Source organism: Pantherophis guttatus, chromosome 17 (genome assembly GCF_059756535.1).
Source record: "Pantherophis guttatus breed Tessera chromosome 17, ASM5975653v1, whole genome shotgun sequence".
NCBI classification, from domain to species: Eukaryota; Metazoa; Chordata; class Lepidosauria; order Squamata; family Colubridae; genus Pantherophis; species Pantherophis guttatus.
In genome coordinates, this window is record NC_142079.1 from 631,752 (window position 1) to 659,075 (window position 27,324).

At 51.4% G+C, this 27,324-nt stretch overlaps 2 protein-coding genes across 4 annotated transcripts in view; one reads left to right on the forward strand and one right to left on the reverse strand.

The window, feature by feature from the left end:
• The first annotated feature begins 2,672 nt into the window (after positions 1–2,672).
• Positions 2,673–15,638, forward strand: FOXN4 (forkhead box N4). Its single transcript, XM_087880582.1, has 9 exons — positions 2,673–3,640; positions 9,015–9,178; positions 9,421–9,524; positions 9,616–9,738; positions 10,503–10,630; positions 10,765–10,861; positions 11,681–11,888; positions 12,454–12,816; positions 13,387–15,638. Exons 1-9 carry the CDS (start codon positions 3,072–3,074, stop codon positions 13,635–13,637), a joined length of 2,007 nt encoding a protein of 668 aa, XP_087736708.1. The 5' UTR covers positions 2,673–3,071; the 3' UTR covers positions 13,638–15,638.
• A 1,310-nt stretch (positions 15,639–16,948) lies between these two features.
• Positions 16,949–27,324, reverse strand: part of ACACB (acetyl-CoA carboxylase beta) — a 32,116-nt gene continuing 21,740 nt past the window's right edge. For 2 of the 3 annotated variants that reach the window (XM_060691969.2, XM_087880583.1), the window contains 19 exons: positions 26,959–27,114; positions 26,666–26,869; positions 26,194–26,349; positions 25,489–25,614; positions 24,986–25,255; positions 24,449–24,546; positions 24,220–24,340; positions 23,609–23,719; positions 23,215–23,358; positions 22,703–22,823; positions 22,089–22,185; positions 21,704–21,800; positions 21,325–21,460; positions 21,031–21,208; positions 20,457–20,569; positions 20,059–20,213; positions 19,210–19,380; positions 18,984–19,120; positions 16,949–18,428 (listed from right to left, as the gene is read on the reverse strand). In XM_060691969.2, coding sequence (XP_060547952.2) covers positions 18,302–18,428; positions 18,984–19,120; positions 19,210–19,380; positions 20,059–20,213; positions 20,457–20,569; positions 21,031–21,208; positions 21,325–21,460; positions 21,704–21,800; positions 22,089–22,185; positions 22,703–22,823; positions 23,215–23,358; positions 23,609–23,719; positions 24,220–24,340; positions 24,449–24,546; positions 24,986–25,255; positions 25,489–25,614; positions 26,194–26,349; positions 26,666–26,869; positions 26,959–27,114 — 2,718 coding nt within the window. In that variant the 3' untranslated portion in view covers positions 16,949–18,301. The remainder of the gene's footprint in view (positions 18,429–18,983; positions 19,121–19,209; positions 19,381–20,058; positions 20,214–20,456; positions 20,570–21,030; positions 21,209–21,324; positions 21,461–21,703; positions 21,801–22,088; positions 22,186–22,702; positions 22,824–23,214; positions 23,359–23,608; positions 23,720–24,219; positions 24,341–24,448; positions 24,547–24,985; positions 25,256–25,488; positions 25,615–26,193; positions 26,350–26,665; positions 26,870–26,958; positions 27,115–27,324) is intronic. The other variant, XR_015730305.1, reaches the window with a different exon arrangement.

The following is a 27,324-nucleotide window of genomic DNA, read 5'->3' on the forward strand; positions in this document are numbered from 1 at the left end:
CCCCACCCCCCGCTTGCAACTGCACTTTCTCTGCAGCCATTCCTCAATTCATTCCTTTGGTTAAAAGGGGGGGGGAAATATATCCTATTTGGGATAAACTAGTTCTACTTGACAAAGCTGGAGAAAAATACTTTATGTGTCCACCTCTGTCCAGTTATATCATTTAAGGAATTATGGCAGCTATATTTTTCCCTCTCCAATTGTAACTTAACAGAAACCAACCTTGGTTCCTTTAGAAATTGATTTATAGAATAATAAAAAAAAACAAAGAGAACATTTGAAACTCCAGTCCAGAGCTGTCATTTCAAGGAATAAACATGACGGCCACCAACTCTTAGCCTCCCCTAGAAAAATACCGTTCCCCTTCAGTCTTTGTCTGGGAAACCAATCTGAGTGTACAGCTTTTGAATTTTCTATTGTTTCACCACAACACGACAGATTCTGCAAAGGGAGAGGAAAGGAAAAAGACACCTGGAAGATACACACATTTCTTTGGGTCTTGTGACTGCGGTGCACACCTAATGGGGTAGGAAGGATCTGCTAGGGATGAGATCTGGTGGGACCATGAAAAAGGGCCTTCTCTATTGGACATCATTTCCTTGGCTCCCATCTTCTTGTTTTCTTAAAAGGCCCTGAAGATGTGCTTTGGTCAGTGGGCCTGAGGACTATCAATGGACATAAAATCCATCAGGTGGTTGATTTGATTGTGTTGCTGCTGCCATGGGGAGGGGGGGGGAAGGGGCTTTTAACATTGTGGATTTTTAATGTTGCAAGCCACCTATGTGTGAGTTGGGCGCCCATATACATTTGCTTAATAAATAATGAATACAACCTCTGAGTGATGAGCTCGGAACCTGAGTATTGTAGGAGGAGGAGGAAAGGCTGCACAACCGTTCCTCCTTCTCTTGCGATACACACCAACCCAGGAACAAATTTGAGATGACATTGTTAGTTGCACTTGTGAACTTCCTGCCCTTGAAGGTCACTGGACAAATTGCTCTGGACAGAACTGCTGCCCGTTCTTCCCAGGGTTACTCGGAGGAAACAGAAGTTAATTGACCTTTCCCCAAATCCACAAAGTGCTTTGGGAAATGTTGGTTTCAAATTGTGGGGCACGGCCCTTGACTAGGGAGGAAAAAAAAGGGACCGGACTACTTTCTACTCATTATTTGAAATTATCAGTTTCTGGCCAAGGCAGGCCAGAAAAAATGGTTTAATGGGATTTCCAAGCCATGTCAAAACTGAAACTAAAAGTGATGGTAAATGCATGTCCAGGCCACGGGTGGATCTGTCCTATTAAAGTAAGAAAGAATTATCAGGCCTACCCCTAAAAAATAACAATTAACATCTTTTAATTACAGCAGTCTCAGTAATTCCAGCCAAAAGAAGCATCTATGATTCTGCCCAGACCTTATAAAATCTAGAAACAGAAATCACGGATGAGGGATTTGAATACTGCCTATTTCTTTCAGGCTGTGCCATATTGGTGCAAAAACTATTTCCTACACTATAGCAACCCCAGAATAATCTTTGCCCATGGATCCACTGAAGTAAAAGAATAAAGTTTTAAAGACTGTACTATGCTGAACTTGTCGGGCACTAGGACCTGATATTTTATTCTCTAGCCAAATTTTGAGCTTTTTTGTCCGTTACATCTCTGCATTTAATCAGAGGTTGGGTCTATTGTAAAACTCCGATTCACCATCTGTACGGTCCCAAGTGGGTAGATTTCTACTAAAGGATTTGTCCCCGTAGGATTAATTGGTAATTTCACACCTAATGATTTTAAGTACAATTTGTTACACAGATAAAAGTGTTACTGACACACGTTTTTCATGCGCCAGGGGGAAAAGCCAGGCCTTAGAAAACTGAAATAACTGTGTCTATTTCAGTTTAGAGACCTGCCTACAAGAGACACAATGGGGGTTTAAGAAGTTTAAGAATGCTGTTTTTGTTTTTGTTTTTAAATGTAGACAAAATGGACCTTGCAAATTCTAAGGAGAGGTGAATTTAAACACCGTATTACTTACAGAATATTTGGTTTTGGCACAATTGCCATTGTTTCCGGAGCTCATTTTAGCTTATAAAGCGATGCTGAGACCGGATTTTTTTTGTTCAGCATTAATTTTCTTCCTTGTCAGTCTTTCTCTCTTTTATATCCTTTTCACACAGTAGCAGGAAAACGTGGTGAATTCCATCTTGAGAGACACAGAAGAAATGTCTTTCCTTTGAACGTGTTGCTGAGTTCTCATCCTTTCCTACAAAGCAAGACCAGAAAAACTACCCAGAAGTTTCAGATGGGTCTCTGACTTGGAAAGGGACATAAACGGAGGGCTGAATCTGACTCAGAAGGCCACCCCTCCAGGTCTTCAGCCAGAGGGGAAACCCACATCCCCCTGCATCGTGGCCTGTCCAGCCCGGGGCCCATGAAATTGGGGAGGGGGTGGGGGTTCAGCAGATATGCTCAGAGATTTGGGAAGGTCCCACTTTCATGGCGGCTTCTCCCAGTGGGAGACACAGACTGGGTGACCAGGAGTTCCTCCGAGTGTGAATTTCACTCAGGATCCAGGAGCGGTCTGTCAAGAAAGGGGATCGTGGGGTGGGCAACCCTCAGCCACACTAGCTAGGGCGAGGGGTCCTTCCTAGCCGATAGTCCGGCGGGGGGGGGGAGGGCTGGAGGAACCACAGCTCCGCCAGCCTTTCCCAAACAGGACTTTCCAACTGCACGGGGACTACAACCCCCAGCATCCCCAGCCAGCCCTCGGGCCGCTATAGACTGGGGAAGGGATGGGGGGGAGGGCGGCCTTTGCAGGGGGACGGAGGGGAGCTCGTGCTCCCTCCCGGCCGGAGAGCGCCCCCCGCAGGAAGGCCAGGCCGGGGCCGGGAGGGGCGAGGCGAGGCGGCGGCTGGCGGGCTCCTTCCCGCCGTGTCGGGCGGGCGAGAGAACGGGCGGCGGCCGGCCGGGCGAGGCGGGAAGGAAGGCGGGCGAGTAGCCGCCTTCACCCGGCCCCGCCGCCGCGCGCCCGTCTCTTGGCCCCGGCCTCGCAGACCTCGAAAGCGGCTAGTCCTCAATGAGTCGGGGTCTGCGCCGGCCGCCTCGCGCCTTTGCAAGCCAGCCCCGCGCGCCGCCCGCCCAGCGGCCCCCCCCCACCGCTCCGCATCTTCGAGCCACCCCTCCCCTCTCCCTCCCTCGCTGCGCCCCCGCCCCTCGGCCCCTGGGCGCGCATGCTCCAGCTGGACAGCTCCGGAGAGGGAAATTTAAAACCGCTGCTCGGCCGGCCGGCCGCCCCGCCAGCTGCCTCCCTCGGACGCCCCTCGCCGGCCGCAGCCCCAGCCTCAGCCCCGCCGGGCCAGTCCCGGGAGAGCAGCAAGGAAGGTTGGCCGGCCGTCGCCCGGCCTCGGAGGTGCCTGCCCCGCCGCCCCTCTCGCGCCACGGCAGGCCGGGGGCGCCGCTCTCGGCCAGAGGGCTGGAGCCCGGGAGCCCTGGGCGGCGCCTGCCGTCCCTCCCTGCTGAAATGCTGGATAGCTACCCGGCCCTCTCCCCCCGGCGGGCCATGATCGAAAGCGACCCCCCCTTCGCCATGTCCGGCCTCGTCAGGAACCCGGCACCGGCCCGCCGGCCCTCCCCGCAGGACTACAGGTGAGCGCCCCCCGCCCCCGTTCTCGCCCCTGGAGTCCGGGCTGCCCTCGGGGCTTGGCAGAGGCTTCCACTCGGCGCAGCCTTCGCGCAGGAAAAGTCCGAAGGCTCGAAGGCTGCATTTGCACGCCGTCCTGGAGCCACGAATGGCCTGCACCCCCAGCCTGCCTCGGTCGGTGCCCAAGTTCCTTGTTGCAGCAGGAGAAGCTGCTCCCGATTCATCCCAAACTCCGATTTCCTCCTCAAGTCTATTGTGCATTCAAAGGCCTTCATAGGACCTCCTGGAATATTTGCCGAGGGGCTCACTGAAGGAGAAGCGGGACTCCCCAAAGAGCACCTGCTCCAGTCCGGCCCTTTTCAGAGGGGCCCGGAAATTGTCTTTCTCTCGTCCTCGTCCCATCCCTCCGAAAAAGGGGCTCTCCCTGCGTTGTCTGGAATGAAACCCCCTCCCCTTCCTGAACCCAACTCCATTTGGGATGCCAACCGGTGGGAAGCCACTATCAGCAGCCACAACCACGGGGTGGGGGAGGGGGGGGACCCGGGCCAGCTCCCCCTCTGGGAATCCAGGCTTGGCACTTGGGGGAGATGGTGCGGTCTGCCCCCTCTCTCCCAGAAGGGGGAGGCCTCGTGCTTCTGGGGCGCCCCAGCAATAACTTAGCAGGGAGATATGGAGAGATGGTGCTGATGATGAGTCTTCCCAAGTTTGGAAGTCCGGTCTGATTTGAACACAGTTCCACCCTCCGGGAAGTCCAAGACTGTGGTTTAGGGGTCCTTCTGGAGAATCAGGGGCCTACTTTGACCCCGATCCCCTTTGTTCTGCTTAGACCTGGTGTGCCGAGTCACAAGGATCCACCATCTTTTTAGACTACTGCAGCATAATCTATCGGGGTTGACCTTGAAGGCTGTCTTAGAAGCCACAGGCGGTTCAAACAGCCACCTGTGTTTAGTCTGGCTGAAAGTCTTCTTGTACTATAAAGTCAGAAGCTGCCAACCTGATCTGAGTTCCACTTGGGCCGTTCTTTACGAAACCTTCGTGATTTAAGATCAGGATGCCTGAAAAGCCACCTTCTTCCCCATTGGTCCCTCCAGGTGCAAATCCAAGGGAGAAACCTCTCACTAGAAGCTCCAATTCAATCCGCTTGGCTCTGGAGTTGCTTTAAAGATATTCCTCCTCACCCTCTAAAGTTTCAAAACAGTTTCTTCCATTTGTAACTTTTCTGTCTTGCAAACATGGATAAAGAGGCCACACTAGATTGGGGGAAGCCTTGTCCAGATTTCACAGTCTTTTCCCCCCTCTAAAAACAACCGCATCGCACTGACACAATGTGGGAGGGGGGAGAATTAACTGTTTGCTCCAGCATGGCCCCGTTTTGAAGCCGCTCTGGTAGATGTCAGGGGAACAAGAGGGATTTAGAGCCGGCAGACTCAAGACCCCCATCTACCTGATCTGAAATCTTCCCATCGCAAGAGGTCCAACCCCCCCAAAGCGGTCATGGCAACAGTATCCGCCATTACACACAGAGATCTTCCACAGTGAACTTATGCAGACTGCCCTTAACAATTTCTTCCCTTTTGTACAGAAATCCCATTTGCTAAGTGCAGGTTGTAAATTATCTGCACTTGCCAAATTTGATAAGAATAGTTTTTGGAAGAATAAATGGAATTTGAAAATTACGTGGGCAAGAATTTTTAATTCTTAGCATAAGGAACGTGAATAACTTTGCTTAGATCAAATATGCAGTCCTTCGGCAGATTAAGTCTAAGTTATTTCTAAGTAAAAAAAGACACGTATAGTTTAGTTTATGTAGAGTTTCAGGCAGTCTTTAACAAGTCACGTTAGTTATTGCAAAAATGCTTATTTCTATAAATAGACCCGTTTCCCAAATTCTTGTTCCTCCCCCCCCCATCTCAAAAATAAAGCTGTAATTTCTCACCGCGGTCATTTTTCCACCCCTGAATTGCATGACCCCGTTTAAAAGTGGCAAAAAATGTATACAAAATCCAGACCGTTATGGCCAAAGTGCGCTGTAGCATTTGTTCTGTTTCATGAGAAACCACTTTGGATTATGTAAAAGAAAATCTTCCAGACTGACCGATTTTTAAGAAGAGAATAGGCCTGTCAAATTCTATCAGGTCAATTTACTTTCTTCCTGTCAGCACAGTGCAGGACGGGAACCCGAGGTCCCGAGTGCTCCACGGGCGGGCGGGGGGGGCATAAAGGAATGGCCCCCAATTAGCGGAAGGGAGGGGTAATTGTGCCGAGAATAAGCTTCTGTTTCACTTGGGACATTTCTATGGGGCTGGGAGACATGAAGGGAAGCGGATTTCAAAGTCAGGGTTAAAAAACAGAAGCAGAAAAGCCACCGAGAGGAAGGAGAGAGAGAAGCAGATCAGCTCTTGGCCAGGGTAGACTAAGAGCGACTCAGTTGATCAGAGTTGGGATGCTGCAGAATTGGTAACTCTGCAGTTGTTCTGGAACATTCTAAGGAGAATCCTTCTGAATCCAAGTGAAATGGAGGTGGAAGCAAACACCACTTCTCTAGTTGATGGCCAGAGGCAGAGTCCAGCCAGGCTCGTTGTTATATCTCGCTTAAATTTTAGCAATCCTTGCGTTCTTCCTCATAAGGGTAGGCCTGTTGCATTTTTTCTCCTGCACGTTATCAAACGGCCTGAGGAGCCATGCTGGGGCGTTCGTATGGGTGCGAGTCCAATTTTGCTAGGGTAATCTGCTCCAAAGGTCCCTATGCAGCCCATCGGAGATTCCTGGAGGATTTGAGACTCCAGTTTGAGATCTCTCTTGACCACAATGGGACAAATCAAAACGTGGGAAGACGAGGGATTAAAGAGCCTATGTTCCAGGGAGTCCTAGCAAAGAGAATGGACTGGGGATAATCTCCGTCAAGAGTGGGCTGCCAGGTGAGAAAACGGAGGGACCCTCAAAAGGAAACGCCACCGGAACCGAGCCTTTTAATTCAGCCAAGGATTGTAATCCCTCCGTGGCCTGAAAGGCTATGCTGGCCTGCTTTGAGGGGAACCGCCTGTCCCTCTCCAGCATTCAGAAGCAGCTAAGAAGCGCAGTTCAGCCAGCTCCGCCGGAGGCTGCTCTGGATGGCTTGGTTGGGGTCGGGGCTTGAGATGGTCCCTCTGCCCAGCCAAAAGCACAGCACCATTACCTGCCCGTGGAAAAGTTAGAGGCAAGGCTGCGGCTGAGCACTGAATAAGTGACCCGAGCACAATCCTTCTTAATCTACCACTTATCAGGAAAAGGCTGTCCGTCTCTAACTGGAGTGTGAGGATAAATGGAGAATACAAGCATTTTAGATTTAAAAACGCATTCCTTAACACAAGGTGCTCTCATCCTCCAAAAGGCTCTCTCTCTCTCTCTGTGTGTGTGTGTGTGTGTGTGTGTAAAGCTAAAGTGACCATTCACCTGCAGCAAATTCAGAAATAGGCGCACCACCACTCGGGCTCATCGGCCGGTTTCAACTGATGGACCTGGCAAGCAGACTTCTCTGCCGACTCCCCCCCACCCTCCCACCCTCGGGAGGGCTCCCTTAGCAGGACAGAATGAAGAGGCAGGGATCGGCTGTCAACAGGCAGGCAAACGGTCCCAAATCTCTTGGGGTAAATAATCAGAGCAAGAAATCTCCCAGGGAGAGAAATAACCCATCCATTCCATTTCCATAATTCTATGGGGAAATCTGATAAAGTCTGCTAATCAGGCTCACAATTGATTTAAATGAGTGTCAGGAGAGACGGCTATTGCTGTGTCAGGAAAGAATCCGCGGAAATTCTTAGGAACAGCCCTCCTCAAAATGGGATTATTTTCTCAAGGGCAGCATTAAGACGCCGAGCTGCTCCAAAGCCCAATCTTTTCCTATACATACCGAGCTCCAGAGAATTAAGACAAATAATGAAGGGCCATTTTAAAGGAGGAAGCTAGTTTGTAAAGAAGAGGAGTATTTGTTTTCCAGAGTCATATTTTCAACATCCAGCTAACTCCACAAGGGTGCCACTTGGTGGAAGATGTGGCACAGGGCACAGATGCCAGGACATTTGCTAGGGAAAAGAGTGCGATTCTCTCTCTCTCTTTGCCACATACCAGGTGCCCAGAGGTGTGGTGAATACTGACAACAAGCTCTTGAGGCTGCAGCCAGGCACCTAACCAGGGACTGAAGCTGCCGGGTGCATTTCAGCTTCCACCCAGGAAGGTGCCAAAGCACACCGGACGGTGGGGGCCTGTGGTGCACGTGGTCCCTGGCAGGAGGCCATTGCTGTGGGTTTCGACCCTTCCCGCCCCCTTGACCCCACTCGTTTGTTGTGCGGGGCTGGAGAGCGGCAGATGGCACGGGTGGAGTGTCTCCCATCATTCAGGCAGATTAATGGGGAACTGGTAAAAAGGGGGAGGGAGGCGGGGTGGGCAGAAGAAAACAATTAAGCCAGGATCTCCAAAAACAAAGGGTCGCCACGTGCCGGCAGCCAACAGCCTCTCCCCACACAATGGCTTATGGGCTGACAATGCGCAGGGCCACCAACTGTTGCAAATGACAAGGGTTGTTCCCCGTTTTTGAACCCTCTGATGCTGGTGTTTACTTACAGTTGGACCAATGGCCGGGCAGGCAGACTGGTCACCTGATGTCCTTTTGCAGGCATGGAAGGGACTCGACTGGCTCTGCAAAATAACTGTAGAAGTGTAACCATGGCAATGTTGGTTATTGCCACATCAATACATGACATTAAAAAGAAAACAGGCCCCGGAGGAGGGTGGCAGGAGGACAGGCGGGTCTAGCCAGGATACCGGGCGCCTGCTGCTATAACAGCGATCGGTCTTGTAGTCCCTTAAGCCTCCGAGAAGGGAGGGAAACTGCCCAGAAGTTTTCAACTGGGAAGTTTTGCTTTGCAGCTAGATGGTTGGAGACAGCATTTCAAAGCCTTGGGAAATGCAAAGAAGGCATTGTAATATTCCAGATTCGTTTTAAATCCTTCTCATTATTTTAAATTATTTATTTCTGGCATTGCTGTGTTGTGCAACTCCAGCAGGCTCCGAGCGCCACATGAACCTGGAGTTAACATGACTTTGGTGGAGAAGAAACAGGAGTCTTAGAAACAACCTGCAAAATTCGGCTTTATTCTCAAGCCGAATTTGGTGCATGGTGTTCTAACTTTAGGCCTTTTAAGTATTCTCCTTCTCTGCACGATAGGAAAGTTTTTCTCCTCCTTCATAAATTTGCTTTATGAACGAGAGCCCCATACAACGGAGCCTGCTGGCAGCTGGAATAAAAACATAAAGTCAGAACAGGTGCTGCTGTTGCCGCCTTACCTTCAGGCTAACAGGCCAGGGCAACGCAGCCACTAAAACCACGTTATTCCTCCGTAGACTGTTGGGCTCTGACCCCTCACATCTGAGCGAGGATGACTTCCCTGGCGACTTGCAGTCCCTTTCGTGGCTGACCTCCGTGGACGTCCCTCGGCTGCAGCAGATGACCAGCGAAAGGATGGATTTTGGCATCGCTTCCCAGAATGTGGCCCTGCAGCAGACAGGTAGAAAACTCTGTGACCCTTTCGTTCTCGGGCCCCCGGGGCATTGACCCCACAGTGCTGCGATACCTAGTGGCTAAAACACAAAGAACAAGTGAACTGTGTAAAACCAGCACTGACTTGGGTCTAATAAGCCCCGTTGTGATGATCAGTGGCTATGGAAGCCTGTGGATCCCACAGAGAGCTGGGGGGGGGGGAATTCAGAGCAGCCCAGAACTGTATCATCTGCTTCTTTTCGATGACAGGTGCCATGCACACCTTGGGGCCCCCAAGAGCGACGCCTCACATACAAGCCAGCGTGTCTCCAAATATTCTGGGACTCAACACCATCTCGCCCCACGAAAGCGACGTAAGAACAGGCTCCCTTCCTCGTTAATGGCCCCAGGGCGGTTTCATGCCCTGCGCAACTGATGCTTTTGTTTCTCCCCCTTCCACCCCAGATCAGTCAGTACGTGGTGGGGGGGCAGCCGTCCCCCAGCCTTCAGCCGCAGCCGTCCCCGCTCTTCCCCCCTCCCTCCTGCCACACCCAGCAGATCTTCACCATCACGCACAGCACGCAGCAGGTACGGTTCCCAGCTTCGGTGTGTGTGTGTGTGTGTGTGTGTGACAGCACAACCTTCAGGGACCTCGCCACAACTTAGTTGCTGTCCTGTGTGAACGTCTACAAGGCTGCAGGTACTGCTGTGCATGTGTGCTTGTAGCAGAACATCTGAGAAGACCCAGGCAGTGCAAGGAAAAGCCTTTCATCTGTGGGCAAAAGGGCCCAAAGGTGAAGGAGGGCGGGTGGGCACCTGAAGGCCAGTCTCCTAGCGGGTCTTCCCTCTCTCGTCTCTGCAACCAGCAAGGAGGACGCTGAGCCAGGGTGTCGGTTGCCACAGAGGCCCCCGGCCTTTGGTTTGGGCTGCTCTCCACCGGCTGAGGCTGATGGGTCTCCTAGCCACGCCCAGGGCATCGCCTGCTCCTCCTTTCCCTGGCGCAGCTGAAAAGGAGGCAGGCTTCCATTCTGTGCAGACGCCTCCCTGTTCCCTTGTTAAGAAAACCAGAGTCAACTGCAGAACGGGCAGGCCAGGGGCAGGTGGACCCTCCCCACGGCTGTCAGACTCCCCTCCATTTAGACTAGAGTAAAATGACATGTGGGGGCTACTAAGCCCCTTGCCGATGGTTGCCTTGGTGGGTGGATGCTCTGAGGGGTCCCGAGCAGCTTTTGCAGGAATGGGCCACATCCCCACAGCCCACTAGACCCCCCTCCCCTCCCCTCCCCTCCCCCCCGCTTCGTCTTTCCCTGTGAGAGGCTCACTGGGTCTTCTCCCTCCCTCTTCGGCCACAGTGCAATCCGGTGACCATCTACAGCAGCTCTTACGGCGCCCACCCCCACTTCTCTCAGCCCCGCCTGGCTCCTCACGCGGCCCAAGAGCTGCACACCAAGCACTACCCCAAGCCCATCTATTCCTACAGGTGAGTAAGAGTCCGGGGCCCACGACGCAGGGAGGGAACCCCCACTTTATCGGGAGAGGCCTTAAATGGGTGGAGTTGAGGTCCGGAAGCGCTGCAGGCAGCTGGGCAACTGACCCTTCGCTTCCCTCCGGCAGCTGCCTGATCGCCATGGCCCTGAAGAACAGCAAGACCGGCAGCCTCCCCGTGAGCGAGATCTACGGCTTCATGAAGGAACACTTCCCCTATTTTAAGGTGAGGAAGGCTGAGCACAACCGGGTGCAAGAGAGCGGCCTCAGCGGCCCTTCCCGAGCCCTCGGCGGAGGCACAGAGACCCACGGTGGGCAGACAGATGGAGGGATGTGTGTGCAGGAGAGTGTTGGCTGTCAAAAGCCCCCACTGAAGAACGGAGAAGGTCTCCACTGAGTAAGACCAGAGCTCCAGCTCACGGGGATCTTAGCTTTCTCACGACCTTAAATGCCTTTTTCTCAGGCAGACACGACAACTTGGCTCTACCTGCAGAAATGCAGACAGGAATCTCCATAGACAGACAGACAGGGGTCTCCTAATGATTCCCTCGTAGGCCAGACAAGCATCGAATCCACGTTTAGATCCACGGGTGAAGGGGGAGGAGGGTTTCTGGGGTCACAGCACACAGGGCAGGTTCTGGCCCCCACAGCAGGGGTGAAATCCAGCAGGTTCTGACAGGTTCTGGAGAACCGGTAGCGGACATTTTGAGTAGTTCGGAGAACTGACAAATACCACCTCTGGCTGGCCCCAGCATGGAGTGGGAATGGGGATTTTGCAGTATCCTTCCCCCAGGATTGGGGTGAGAATGGGGATTTTGCAGTATCCTTCCCCCAGGAGTGGGGTGGGAATGGGGATTTTGCAGTATTCTCCCCTTGCCACGCGCACCAAGCCACGCCCACAGAACCGGTAGGGAAAAAATTTGGATTTCGCCACTGCATGAAAGATTATGAGGTTAATGTTTTGTCAGAGAAGACCCCGACCTGGGGGCTCTAAGCCGCATGCATGTGCTGGGGGCGCGTGTGAGGGCTCCCCTGCTTTTCACAGACGGCCCCCGACGGCTGGAAGAACTCCGTGCGGCACAACCTGTCCCTGAACAAGTGCTTCGAGAAAGTGGAGAACAAGGCGAGCAGCTCCTCGCGCAAGGGCTGCCTCTGGGCCCTCAACCCTGCCAAGATAGACAAGATGGAGGAGGAGATGCAGAAGTGGAAGCGGAAGGACCTGGCTGCCATTCACAGGAGCATGGCAAACCCAGGTAAGGGCAGCCCTCCTCTGCCTTCCTACAGGAGTTATTTGACCGGAAGGAAAACTGGGGGGAAGGCCCTCTCAAAAAGCAGCCCTCCTTTTTCTCAGGGCTTCCTTGGCCTTCTGAAAATGGTGGCGGTACAGCTAGTCCTTGACTTACAACCACAACCGAGCAACACAGTTTTTCTGTTGCTAAGTGAGACATTTGTTAAGTGAGTTTTGCCTCATTGTATGACCTTTGTGAATTTGGCTTCCCCATTGATTTTGCTCGCCAGAAGGTCACAAAAGGGGATTAAGTGACTCCGGGACACTGTGACCGTCATAAATACGAGTCAGTTGCCAAGCGTCTGAATTTTGATCCCGTGACTGTGGGGATGCTGCAACGGTCATAAGTGTGAAAAACAGTTGTAAGTCAGTTTTTTCCATGCCGTTCGAAGGGTCACTAAACCAACTGTCGTAAGACAAGGACCACCTGTATTGCATTAAAAAAAAACCCGCCATGCAAATGACTGTTGTCACCACCTTTCCTTCCGCCTGCCCAGCGAGGAAGTTGAGACAGCCATTTTTCTTTGCAGAGGAACTGGACAAGCTGATCACCGACCGCCCTGCCGGCTGCAGGAGGCCTGGCAAGCTGGCGGAGGCCGAAGCGTCCATGGGCAGCCATGGGGGCCACCTGCTGCAGGTGCAGCCCCAGGCGATGGCGACACTCTCCTTGCAGTCCGTCCGGCTTCACCGGCAGATCCAGCCCCAGGCGTGCTTGGCCCCAGACTCGCCGGCCCCTGCACAGACGCCCCCCCTTCACGCTCTGCCCAGCGTCCACCACAGCCCTCTCCCTCAGCACCTGGTGAGCCGGGGCTCCGATTTTCTCAACGTGATGACGGACCTGAACACGGAGGTGGATGCCCTCGATCCCAGCATTATGGACTTTGCGCTCCAAGGTAAAAGGTTGGAGGGGCTGAAACTAGAGGGTTTTTTTTAAATCCGGCAGCTGAGTCAAGCTGTGGGGAGGGGTCCTCACCCGCAGGAATCCTTGCCTCCATCTATCTTCCAGCTGCTTTTGCAGAAGGAAACAGTGGCGGTGTAGACGGCTTTTCTACCTGAAGGTCTTTTTAAGGGCTGGTCCAGAAAATGTGATTATGGAGGGAAATATTCTGGCACTAACATTACGATTTCCTTTTGTTCCTCTTACGTGCACCTGGTTAGGGGTACCTGGGGGAGAGGCTAGGCTTAAATCTTCAGGTACTGATATGGTCCGACCTTAATTGCTCACGTCAAGATGACGACTGAAGCATTTGACCCAGGGTGCAAGATCCTGCAACCAGCCACAAAGCCGCTTTGGGAAAAAACAAACCACATTTTTCTCCTTTTCTCCGGAAAGCCAAACAGCAGGGGAGGAAAAGAGGGGAGTCTGGAAGCGGAAAACGCCCTTGTCTGTCCCACAGCTAAAATGCTCTGAGCAGATTTGCACAATTAAGTCCCATCTGACCACTATTTCCTTTGTGTGGCAGGGAACCTTTGGGAGGAGAAGGAGGACGACAGCTTCAACCTGGATGCCTTGGGGGCCTTCAGCAACTCTCCCCTGGCGCTCTCCGACTGCGACCTGGCGCCTGCCAGCCTGCCCCCTGCCCCCTGTGCCAGCGACCACTCCTTTGCAGACTTACAGGTGACGGGTCTGTACACAACCTATGCCACGCTGGATGCCGTCTCCCCCACACAGTACCGGAGCCCTCAAGGGAACAAACCCATCGCTCTGCTCTGAAAGCCCCACGACGCTTGGACTGGGCCACCTTGTCCTGCTCGCACTCCCTTCTCCTCTTCCTCCACCCCCCCCGACAAATGAGTGCCAGGCCTTGTGGGGGCCACGCTGACTGTGCGAAGACCAGTCCTCCTCCATTTTCAGCCCATCAACCAATGTTGTACCTTATGGTCTCGAGAACGCTAATCGAAAGCAGACCGCAGGCATAGGACGAAGCCCGCCTTTTATTAAGGAATCTGGTGGGAGTGAGCAGCTTTGACACAGACCTGATTTTGTTACCCGACTGGTAGGAAGCATGCAGCTTGCTTCTTCATCAAAACCTAGATAAAATTTTAATTTATTGTAGGGGTTTTGGAGATAGGGGGAGAGAAGGCAGCAAGGGGGAAAAAAGGAGCTATTCTCAGAACAGCTAAATCAAAAGGGAATACAAAATTTAAATTAACTTGATCCAAAGGAGGAAATACACACTCTCCTCCCCATGTGCTCATAATTGCCCTTTATTTAGGTGCCTGATGGCCTCTGAGCTACTGTATTTTTCGGAGTATAAGACACTCCGGACTATAAAACCTTTTTTGGTGAGGAAAACAAGAAAAAGCAAGCTGCCTCCTAGCAATTTTGCCTCGTTGCAGCAAACAGCAAATAGCCTACTTTACTTTCATTTTCGTTTTCAGCATAGCTTGAGTAGCACAAGAAAAAAAAAATCTGCTCCCAGCAATTTACCTCCTTGCAGGGAGCAGCAGAGGCCCTCGCAGCAATAGGCAATGTCAATCCCTGCAGCCTGAAACAGCTGAGAGTCAGAAGGCCGATCCAAGGAACAATCAATTTGTGCTAATTAGGCTGTGCTGAAGCTGAAATTCTGCTTCCTGCTTGCTGCAAGGAGGTAAATTGCTGGGAGGCAGAGGCCAAAGGGTGGGGGCCAGTGAGTGGGCGGGGCTCCCCATTCGGTGTATAAAACGCACCCAAATTTTCATCCCCTTTTAGGGGGGGAAAAAGGTGCATCTTATACGCCGAAAAATACGGTAATCAAAGCACCCATTGCTCAGTGTCCCTATCAGAAGATGGTTTCTTGCGCTTTAGATCAGCCGGCCCCTTCCTTTTACTGCTTTCACAGGGACACTTGGGGTGTGTGTGTGAGGGGGGCTTGGTCTTGGCTATGCCCCTGACTTTGTGTCTTTGTTAAGCTCTTACTTGTTCTCTCTTCCTACTGGTAAGTACTGTGAAATAGTTCCGAGCCCCTTTAAACTCCAGTTGCTGATCGCTGCTGCTCTTCCTCCAGAGGTACTTCGGGATCTTTTCTTCAGATTCACACCTGAATTGTCTACCTCCCAAAATCATCTTTCCAGGCCTCGGACGTTCTGCGCGAGAGATAAATTTTAGTCCCAGACATACTGACTCAGTCCGTCTTCCCTCGCAGGAGCTGAATCCTGCAAACCATTAACCCGGTTTGGTGCTTTGACAGCAAAGATTTCAGACTGTGAGAAGGGGATGTTTTTAATAGCTAGAGCAGAAAAGGGCCTGGGCTCCAGGACAAATAATGTACTAAATGAGATTTTTTAAAAAAACCTTGAATAGATTATTAGGATTGAGTTTACCACAGATTTTTGAGGAAAAAAAATTACTAGAGTTTAGGATTAGGAGGTCTGTTGATTCTCGGGCTAAGCAGTATTACTGTTTGTAAATTTTATTTATAATTTATTTTTATGAAAACAAAAAGGGGATTTTTATGCTCAGCACTGACTTTTGAAAAACACTGTAATATTTTTTTACCTAATTATTCAAACTGCAGCAAACTGTTTTAAAAATCACCAAGATACTTTGGACGTTTTTAAACTACACTTTCAAGAGAAGCACTTTGGATGTACTTACTGCAGACGTAACATTTTCTCTGAAAGATCAAACCTCGTTTCAGCCAGAAAACTTTTCTACAACGGACATAAAAAGGTTATTTTATTTTTGTTTGCAGCTCAGCCCTGAATGTTTACTTAGAAATATATCATGCAGCAATCTTTGTTTACTGTTTTGTTTTAAAAAGGACCACTAATAGGAGACGCTGCACACTGCAGTTAAGATCTTCTGACTTAGCATTTAGGCTATCAGTACCAGGTTAACTTTGATCTAATATTTATTTTTAAACACCTTTTTACTGTAGGATTTAAATAATCCCTTCTATTGCCTCAGAATTCCATTTGGAAAAAAAGAGGCCAAACAATATTGCTCAAGAAAATTGCACGTACAATTCAAGGTGCAAAGAACGGCCTCTTGACCCTCCAGGTAGCGCTGGAGATCTTAGCCAAGTGGCGCTGAGTTCCATTCTCTCCAGCAGAGCCCTCCTCTTCGCCCAAGGCCTTCCAAGTGAGCTGGAACCCTCTGCCGTCAGGGGCTGCAGCTCACACCACAACCTTCCCCAGGGGCCCAAAAGCTCCCCTGACGCACCCATGGAGACCCTTACCCGCAAGAAGGGTTGCAGGATAGTTCTGCTATAGCCTTCTCTTGCATTTTGGCAGAGATCAGGAACTGGCTATACCACATTGGCTTTTGCTCTGCCTGGGGGAAAAAACGGGGAAGAGTCCTACTGGCTTCTTAAAAGGTTACGACTCATTTGCATTTATAGAGGTTTACTCAGGCAGGGCCCTCCCTCCCTGAGGCCAATATGTACAGGCAGGGCTGGCTGAAGGGGAGAGGGTCCCCCTACCTCAGTTTGTCTAACGGCGCCCCCTCCTGCCAATGTGAAGATATGCATTCTTAGAGCAGCCTTTGTTTTGGGAAGAACGGCTGATGGTGGTGCCCCCTAAACCCCGGTGCCCCCTAGGCCAGTGCCTACGTGGCCTTAGCTTAAAGCTGGCCCTGAGGACTGGCTTGTAGCTTGGATCATTTGGAAGAAAGCAGTTCGGGTGTGACTCCGACCACATGACCTTCACAGGCTGTTCTTCAGGAACCCGTTTCACACAAATATTCCAGAGGTATCTCTTTCTTTTTTTAAAAAAAGGTGAACATAAGACTACTTACAGACATTGTCATGCCAGAGGCGGCTAGAAAAGCAAAACGCAGGCAGAAGTTGAAATGGTTTATGAAAAACTTTCCCCTTGAAAATGTACTTTTAGTTCTGATGAATTGATGGGCTGATCATCCCATGATTTACTACGGTCAGCTTTGTATGGAAACAAACGACAATAAAGAGGGGTTACTGATAGAGACACACGGCTAAAAGGTGGCGGCGGCCTCCACACTGGCACATCAGATCTAGAGAGCAATTTTGCATCTTTCCTGGGGGGGGAGGGGGCGGGGGGGAGAATGAAGAAATACAACTGGGACCGTTAAGAAAACCAAGACTACTTTAATGAATCTCCAACTCACAAAAGATAAAACAAACGTTGAAGTCTATCAAAAGTCAAAGAGTTGTTCTTCTTAAAAAAAACAACAACTTTTTGGAGTGGCTTTTTGAGGCCTCCCTTCCCTGAGAATACAGATTTATGAACAGCTCTCCCAAAGAGAAAATGCAAGATTTTGTTAAGTGATTCCTCTTCCCCTGAAAAAGGAGTTTATAACCCTATTTTCTTTTCTTTTTTTTTTTTTTTTTGGGGGGGGGGAGCCCCGTCCCATACCAGACGCACTCAAGCATTAATGCCAGAGGTAGAGAGACAATCCCACTCCCATGAAGGATTAGTAGACCTGCCAAGAACTCCGGCCTGCAAAGATATGCCGGACAATGTAAATTACCTTCAGCTGTCACCTCCTTTGTCCCAGGTCTCCTTCAGAAAAGACTGGGTGTGCGTGTGTGCGTGTGTGTGTGTGCGTGTTAAAGTGTTTTGTGCATCTGATGTTTCACAGCCCATTATACTTTCGGCCTGCTGATAATTTATCTCTTTAAAAGTGTGTTTTGATTGTTTTCGCCTCTGGCAAAGTCCACTCATTCCACAAATAAATAGCACCACTATCTCCATTTATATCACATCTACCGGACATCTCAGCCAGTTAGGAATGAGGATGGAGCCCCCTCCCCTTTCCTTCTGAAGAAACAATAAGGGGGGACTTGTGACAGAACCCCAAATACCTTGCTTGTAGGGGAGTGGAGCGAACCTTTTGTTTTCACCTTTCCAAGAGAGAAAGGGAGAAGCTCCTTCCTAAGGCCGACAGTCAGAAATGCCCCCCTTCTCCAAGGCTTCCAGGGAGTGGGCAGGCTAATCTAGACAGCTGTGCTGGAGGGCAAAGGAGCCTCCTGTCTCTCTGGCCTATCAGGAAATTTTCCCAAGTATTGGCTGGGTGGTAGATACTGACATTTCCCACCCCTCACCCACCAATGCATATTTTAAAAAAAGCGTGTCCTGAGGGGTTTTGTGAAAGAGAATTCCTTATCTCAACAGATAACCCTGGGCAATAATTGAAAATGCACTTACTTTAAACATACATTCTAGACTGAGTGGTGCAAACATTTTCCTTGGACATTATGCGGTGGGCACACAGGCGGTTGGGGAAAATACAGGCCGCCGAGTGTGGCAGGAGAGCAGATCCTGGGAGCTGGGAGACTCTGGCCACCCTAATCCAGGACAAACCAGGGCCGTGCTGCAAAGCTGCAGCCAGACGGAGCTCACAAACTGGGATGGTTTACCACTGCCGTCTCCTTCCCTTTTCAGGGGGCTGGTAATCTCTCCTACTGCCAGGGGCACAAGTCAAGAGGGGGAAGGATTGTCCATAGTTGCCAGGAGGCGAACCACCTCAGCCCTCTGGGCGCTTGTGATGTGCTGGGTCATGTGAATGATACAGTCCATGGCAACCTCCGGGTTTGCCTCTATCAAGCTGGAAGAGATCATAAAGAGAGACTACAATGACCAGGATTGAATATAAAAAAGCCCCTTTTTCCTCTTCTGAATTTGTGAGACACAAACTCAACCGGTGGTTTTGCTCACTACTATTTCAAGAAGGAAGCAAAGGCTGCCGAATTGAAGCGAGAGGGTCAATAAAGAGGAGCATATAATACACTGAAACCGTCGCCTCCACAAACCAGAGTCCCCTGTGCAGGTGGAGTCCAGGGACCCAGAGTTCCCTCTCTCATCAGTAGCCTTTTAAGGGCCCTTTTGCCTATGGCCTCCTCTTCACATATTGCACAAGGAAGCAACGCAGGTGGCCTAAGCCTCGCCATCCCCAGAGAGCAAGGGTCATAGCACTTATCCTGCACTCTGGTTTAAGCAGAAAATGCAGAGTCTTTGATTTCTCCCAGCTCCAAGAAATGCCCTCAGGAGTTCCTGGGCCTCTTCCTAGGCCATCCCAACCGTTCAGCTCTGACACCCTGGAGGGAGCAATCCGTGGAGCCTCTCAGAGAAGCCCACTGCCACTCAAGAAGGAAACACTCACTTCCGGATATGTTTCAGGGCGTAATCGCGCTTCAGGTATCTGATGTTCTCCCGAATGGCCGACTTTGCCCCGTCCTCTTCACTCAGGTGCTTCTCAAGCCATGCCACCACCACCTGGTTGTTGTCCCACAGGTAACCCTGCAGGAGGGACAGAAGGGGAGAGCTGCACTCAGCCGGGAAGCAGAGATAGGTGAGAGAAGTCGGCTCCCGCCAACCAAGTCCCCGACCTTGACGGCGCCTTCGGTCTCCAGGAACCAGCGTCTCATCATGGACTGGATGTGGCTGTTGCTCAGCTCGCTGTGGGCACTCAGGATCTCGGCCTTGACCCCCTCCTCCAACAGCAGCCTCCGCAGCCGCCAGTAAAAAAAGGCACGGCTCTCCTTCCACTGAAGGATGTCCTGAAACGGAAGACCCCACTCAGGTCGCTTCAGGACGCAGCCCCTCCACACAGGACTCAGGTCTGCATAACCCATGGCCAACATCTCATGAAACCTCCTCAGGAGTTTCTGCCCCCGTCAAAGGTTCGAGGGGGGGGGTGGAGAGGAAGAGCAGGTGGGTCACACAGAGATGGCGAAGGAGGCAGGTTCGACCCCGAAGTTCTGCCCCGCAGCTGCAGAGCTGCCCAGGGAGCCAAGAACAGCCCTGAGATCCCTGGGAGAGGATCACGGAAAGAAAGATCCCTCCCAGGATTCCAAGCTTGACTTCAGGCAGTCCTTGGCTTACAACAACTCTTTTAGTGACTGTTTGAAGTTACAACGGCACTGAAGAAAAAGGAACTTGTGACCAATTCTCACTTATGACCATTGTAACATCCCCATGGTCAGGTGATCAAAATTCAGGCAGCTGGCCACATGACAGTCGCCGTGTGCCAGGGTCTTGTGATCTCTTTTTGACAAGTGAAGTCTGTGGGGAAGCCAGACTCACTTCACAACCATGTGGCTCAGTTTACACCTGCAGTGATTCACTTAACAACTGTGGCAAGGAAAATGGGGGAAAACTCACCGAACAAATGCCTTGCTCAGCAACAGACATGCGGGGCTCAATTGTGGTCATAAGTGGAGGATGCCTGCACTTACTGTGATCACTCCTTTCTCCTGCAACCTCCCCGGGGTGTCATGGAGGTCGGCAAAGTGCACGGCCGCCTGGTGGAAGACGGGCAGGAGGTCGTCCTCTCGCCTTTTCAGCTGCTTCTCCAATTCTTTGCGCTCCCCCTGGGAGAGATCTGGAGAACCTGCTCAGCCCAGAACACAGAAAGGACCGGTTGGAAGGGATCCAGTCTGGGAGGGAGGGAGGGAGTCCAGGAAGCCTGAGGCTTGTGGGAAGGAAGGAAGGCTGGAGAAGAGGAGGGAGGGCGTTCCCAGCTGAAGCTCTGCTCCCCCACTTTTCCAAAGGGCCCAGTGGCTGCAGATCAGCCGGCAACAGGGAAGGGAAAGTGGGGTGGGGGAGAGCTGGCCCGGCTTGGCCTTCCTCTTACTCAGCTGTTGCGCGATCCGCGCATAGGTAACATCGATCCTCCTCATGGTCTTCAGCAGCTCTTTCTTCCTGAACTTGATCTCCACGGTTCCTTCTGCTTCCAAGATGCCCCCCCTGCAAAGCAGAGCCCTTTGCAACTGGAGGCAGGCAAGGGAAGCGCCCCTCCTCTTGTGCTGACCGGTGCTGGACAGGTCAGAACAACCCTCCCCCTCCCCCCCGCACATGACCCCGGGGCTCTCTCCATACCTTGGGCCTCTAGAACCTCCAGCCAGCATTTCACAAGAGCCCAACAAGAATGGCTCCAACTGGGCCCCTTATTCAGTAGGCAAACTTAACAAGGAAAAAGTTGCTTTTGCAAGAAAAAAATGGAGATGCTTTCCTACTGAAACCCTAATCAACCCACAGACTATCTCAAGGTCTTCAGCAAAAGTAAAGACAGCCGTAGTTGTCACTCTAGCCAGAGTGAAACTCACAGATCAGGAGAAGTTTTGGACATCAGGCCAATTTCAGCAGCCCAGGATTGGCCACCTCAAGACATGACCACAAAGAAGGTGAGGATGCAGACGGACGCTCACCTGCTCTCTTTGTCTGCGTAGAGCTCCACGTGGAGAGGGTTGATGGTCGGGTCAATCACCACCCACGAGCCTCCCCGCAGCTCAGCGTGTGGGGGGATGTAGACGAGAGCCGGCTGCTTGAACTGCCGAACGCTGTCCACAATGTGCGCCCCAAACTTCAGCACCTGGTCGTACATGTCTGCAATCAGAGGCCGAGAAGTCACCACCTCTCTCTCTCTCTCTCCCTCCCTCTCCCTTTCTCTCGTGGCCACTGACGTGACAAAGAGGGGTGGGGTGGGGGTGCAGGAAGGGCACCTTTCATGCCACCAGAGAAGCCCCTCCAGTTGGCGAAGATCAAGAGGGGAAGGTGCTCGCGGTCGAAGTCCCTGATGGCCTGGGCAGTTTTAAAAGCGGAGTCTGGGAACCAGACCTGCCCGGCTTGCTGGATGATCTAAGGAAGACAAAAAGGGTCATCCTCAATTAATGCACCAATCGGACGCAAGGCAAAAATATGCACTTGACACATTGCAGAGGGATGTGCCCATTTCACAGATGTTGCCCTTTTACTGAAGACAACAAGGTGATGTGGAAATGTACTTCTAGGAAGGCTGAGAAAAGCAAGATGGACAGATGGACAGATAAACTGAGGAGAAGCCCCGCGGGACAAAAGATTCTGAATTTTACAAGGCCCAACCTTTGCTTCTGATTCTGGGTTGGCTGGATCAGCTGGTATAGCCAGTTCCACTGTCCGGGCCTCCACAGCTATCACACCCACTGGGATTCCTCCCAGCCTGCCAAGATAAATCCGGACTTCAGGTTAGGGCTACATGGACTCAATGTAACCAGTCAATCAATAATATGCCATTATTTATTTCATAAGCATAGAGATGTTAACATTTTAAAACTTGGGAACAAAGATTTCGGGGGTGCTGAACTCTTTACCATGCCTTATAGGCAGACATGCATGATCCAGAGCAGGAAAGGAAGTTCCAGCTTACTTTAAGGTGCAAGGTCTATCATGCGGGGTCCCCTCCCTTCTCCCAATCGCTCCTCAGCCAGTCCCAACCCTTTGCCAATACCTGGCTCGACCAACTACCACAGTCTGGGCCCAGGGCTGCATGATCTCTGCAAATGATCCGTGATCAAAGAAACCACTTTGCCAAGATCCCTTCACAGCTGTACAACAAAACGGGGGGGGGGGGGGGACGGAGAAGGGAGATGTTGAGAAAATTCAATGCAAAGTCTTCTAAAGCCATGCAATTCTGTAACCTCTGCTGATCTATTAGGCAAAACTGGAGAATGTTCAGGAAGAAGAAAAGCCAAACATACTGTGGGGATCCACAAGGAAGGCCTCCTAAGATACTAAGCTACCCAGAGTTACCTTGTGGTAAGATGGGCAGCCAATAAATTTAATAAATAAATAAACCAGGTCACATCACTATCTCCAACTTTGCAGATGAGCTGCTCTTCTTCGTGTCTCTTCTTTCTTCCAGCCATGCTGGGTATCAATTTGTACAGTCTCCAACCAACAAAGACATCTTGGAGCTTCTCATCTCTACATGTTTATCTAGTCAAGTTTTATCTTTGTCAAAATCTACCTATAATTTGTTGAACTGAGCTAGTTTCCACCCCAGTGCTGGATTTTGCTCTCTAGCCCTCCCAACACGCTTCTTCCAGAAGAGCCGATACTCACTCGGATGGGGCCTCCCCGCCAGCATCCACCGGGGGTCGTAGGGGACTTTAGAAGGGACAAAGTCAATTTCTCTATCAATGGGGTCACTTGGAGGGATAACGGGCAACGGACTATGATGATCCTGCAAGAAGAAACATTTCTCAAAGCCAGTTAAAAAAAAAAAAGACACAGAGCAGTGGTCAGGGAGGGACCAAGAAACAGGTTCTTTCAGCTATTTCTACAGTTCTGAAGAAATCTGATTGTGATATTAACAAGCAAAGGTAATTCATTCTTACCCAATTACAGAAGTTGCTTGTTTTTCTAGTAAGTTTGCTTAAGATTTTTTTTAAACAAAACCTGTGGCCCACTTAAACTGGGAAGGCCGTTGTGATGAAATAAAATAACTTTAATGTAAGATATTAGGCAAGGGATCCATAACAAAAAATTCCTCCCTCATTCTAAAGGCTTGGCACCATTGCTCTCACTATCTTCCAAGTTGGCAGCCTGGCATTCCTCCGCTGCTCTCCAGGTACCTTGGGCATGTAGGAGAGCCACTGGAGGATGGTGTAAACGCCTTCGAAGTCATCCGGGACGGCCACATGGGAGATACCGTTGTTGTGCATGATCTGCACTCCACCCAGCTGGTTGTTAGAGGTGTAGACTTCCCGGCCCAAGACCTGCCCCGAAGGAGGACAAAAAGGCCAATCAAAGCAGCGCTTTCCTCAAAGACTCCGAGCGCAGCTTCCTAGTGGTCACACCCTGGAGCTTTGGAAATTACTCAGCAGGACTCACGGTTCCAGCTCAGGGTCTGCAAACAAACATGGCTCTCGCCCCCCACACCTCCCCGTGGCTCTTGTTTTCTAAAGGACTTTTCTCAGGATAATCTAAACAGAAAACGCCGGAAGCCAAAACAAGCTCTCTTCCTACCTTATTCAGGGCGCTGGCCCCAGTCAAAATGATGTGGGAATTCTCCACCTGGATCACTCGCTGGCCGAGCCTCACCAGGTAAGCCCCAATCCCAATGGCTCGACAGGTGACCTGCGTACCAGAAGCAAAGGAGCCAATTTATGGCCGGGGAAGCAAAAGCTGTTATTCAGTTTAGAACAATGCATTTCTTCACCCAGCGTTACAACCAGAGGGATCCGCAACCGTACCACCAGTGGTGAAATCTGAACCGGTTTGCTACAGGTTTGCTGGCCGCGCATGTGCATTGTGCACCAAACGCACGCTAGGCGCGCATGCACAGTACACAGCAAAAGGAGGCGAGGGGGGGGGAATCACCTATGGCGCATGATCTTGGGAACCTTTTAAAAAACTTTTTAAAAGCATTTTTTACTACCGGTTCGGGCGAATAGGTAGTAAAAAAAATGCTTTAAAAAAGTAAAAAAAAGATTCCAACGATCACAGCTGTGCTGCATGATCGTCGGAACTTTTTTTTTTTTACATTTTTTTACTACCAGTTCAACGAACCAGTAGCATTTTTTTACTACCGGTTCGGGTGAAGCGGCCTGAATCAGTAGCATTTCACCCCTGCGTACCATGCTGATGGTGACAATTTGGTCATAGGCGAGAGAAGACTCCCCAGCGATGGTGGCCGACGCTCTTAGGTTCTCCACCCCGCAGCCTTCCTCTTTCCCAATTATATCAGTGATGATATACCTGCAGAAGACAAGAGCAAGCAGAAAGTTAGTATCACACACATACACAGAGCTTGGTCCCCTGGGGCCCCCAGGAGAGAAAGCCTGAAAGGAGGAGACATTTGCTCACCTGGACTCACCAGCCTCTTCCACATGCCTGCAGTGAACAGAATTCATGGAGCTGATCCTCGTGTAATCCTGAGGTGTTAAGTACAGGTACTTGAATCCCTTTGGGAAAGAGTGGGGGGGGCAGGATTAGCTGGATAAATTTGGTGCACAAGACTGCTAAGAAGCCTTTAGAGAAGCATACAATTCAATCGTTTTGGTGGTCTTCCTCAAACAGGAACAAGGAACTGGGGAAAAGATTGTTCTTGTTTCCCTCTCAGGTTTGGGGCAGTGGGTCCTTCTCTGCTCTCCCACCATCAGAGGAGTTTGAGGAACCACAGCCTCTCTTGCTTCTGGTTATTGGTTAAGAAGTTGCTTCATGCCTGCCTGCCTGTCTGCCATTATGCCTTCAGACATGAAGGACGAGGCCCTGGAAATGTCAAGGAACACTCTCTCCCTAGACAACGAGGCTCAGCTTGAGCAACGAAGGTGTCTCCTCATCTTCCCAAGGGGAGATTCAGCCACGATGGAATCCCCCTGGGTCCCACAATACTCCACATACCTTGTAGGGATCTGCTGGGTCTATCCAGCCTATCTGGAACTTGCTCTTGATCTCGTCAGCAAACCCGATGCGGGCACCACTGTTGGCTGCAATGTAGACCCGTGGGATGCCCTCCGCACGGGCCAGCTCCGATGCCCGCAGGAAAAGGAGATCCTCGGCAGGCCCAAAGGACCCGATCTTGTAGGTGATGTCGTTGCTGATGAGCACAATGTCACGGCCCTTGGGGTACTCGGGGGTCTTCAGCTTCATTTTGAAGGCCACCATTCCGATCTGGCAGGGGGAGGAGGAAAGAGGAGCTGATCAATCTGCATTTCTTAATCTGGAGGATGTTCTACCATTTTGCCACTGAATCCTCTTTAACAGAGGCCTGCAGCAAACCAGCTTAAACAGAAGAACAAAGGCAGGCAGCCCCTCAGTTTGCAAGGACACCCAGCTGTCTCAAACCTCCCTGGCGATCCCCCCTCCTCTCTCAAGCTTCGGTTTGTCTTAATCTCAGCGCTTACCTCATTTCCTCCCGGCAGCCTGTTCAGCTGCACCATCTTCCCCTGGGCATCCAGCACCAGTTCCGTGTAAGTCAGCACATCGGTGGGGTTGACGTCCTCAGTGGATCCCCACTGCTTGAACAGAGCCTGAGAAGGAGAAGGAAGCGTTCACAGCATCAGGGGGATTCTTAGGGGCAGACACAGCTCAAGGGAGTGGAGAGAAGGACATTTCCTGGACTCTGGAGGATGAGAAGTGGGCTCTCCATCAAGAGACCCAGTTCTCCCCATTCCATTGGCACGGAGCCTCTTTGGGAGAGATTTGGAAGAGACACCTCTGCCCATTGGGTACCCATTTGCTTTTCCTAATATTTCTGGAGAGGCAGGTCTATAGGTGGGCTTTCTCTCCAGATGAACTGGGCTATTGTAGTCCAATTTTGTGGGAGACACTTGCTTCAAGAAAACATTTCCCAATATTCAGTGTGTGTGTGTGTCTGTCCATCCGTCTTTTAATTTAAAAATCTGCAGCAACTCTCAAATCAGAAGCTCCACTGAAGAGAGAAACTAGGACCCCCAATCCCTGCTCTGGAGCCTCTCGAGCATTAAGCCTGGAGCCTGTGCATAGTTATGGTGGAAGCCCAGTGAACAGCAGCGGCACTGAGCGTCTCTCTACCCAGGTGGCCGAACGAGCCAGGGGAGAGGAGCACCTTGAGCCACTGCCCAGCCCACCTGCCGGAACATCTCCAGGAAGTCGTAGACATAGGTGGTGCCCAGCGACTGGGCCTGGAAGCGCTTGGCCTGGAGCAGGTCCTTGGTGACGTAGGGCGTGTTGATCAGCATGCCGTGCATGGGCCCCTGATTCTCCCCGTAGGAGTTGAACATAATCTAGGTCAGGACACAAAGCAAAGAAAGGATCAGGCAGCCTCTCTCGGTTTAGGCAATTCGAGTCAGGCAAGAAGCAGCACTGAATTTTCACAAATGCACACCTAACTGTAGACTTTACACTCTGATCTGGAGGCGCTCTCCAGGTGCCTAGACCCTGAGCTCAGCATGGGGTGAAGTCTGCGCAGACCCGAAGCACCCGGGGGTGGTGGTGGGCTCAGTTGGGAAATAGACTTCTGGAGGACCACCCACTCCTGAGAGAAGAAGGGAAGCCAATCTGGGGGATGCATGAAGCGCTCAAGGGCTCGGGGGCACCTACGCTTCCTGTGCTGGGGTCGCTGACTTCCTTGTAGAGGCTGATATCCAGGTAGTATCCGGACTCGTCGGTGAGGAAGAGGCGGACGGGAACCGCTTGGGCTGTTGGCATCAGGCGGATGTTGATCTTCACTTCCGCTTGAAGGACTCGCAGCTTCCAGAGGCGGCTGCCGTACCGCATCACCATGGACCTCACAGACTCCTCGATCTGGGGGGTGGGGGCACCAAAATGAGGTCAGGAGGAGCTTCTTACTCTACAAGCACGGCGGGCTTTCTAGAGACAGAAGCCACGCAGACCTTGGATGGGTCCATCACAACGGTGGGGACAAAGTTGAGGAAGATGTGGTTGCAGTCGGTACGGACGCTGGTGTTGCTGGCGGCCACCTCCAGCTCGTCCATGGCTTCCAAGAGCAGCCGCTCGCCCTCGTTCTGCAGGTACTCGAAGGAGGCCTCCTGGATGGGAAGACGGAGGAGGCAGGAAAGGGAGAGAGAGAAAAAGGCTTGTCAATGAGACAGGCAGAGAGGAGACCCTTCTCAGGATCCCGGAATGGGCTGCTGGGCTCCACAGGAAGTACCAAAAAAGGAGAATATTTGTAGCTCAGGGTTGGACTGAGGGGGTCCTCGGTGCTCTCTGAGCTTGGCTGTTTTCTTGCAGACCTTTCA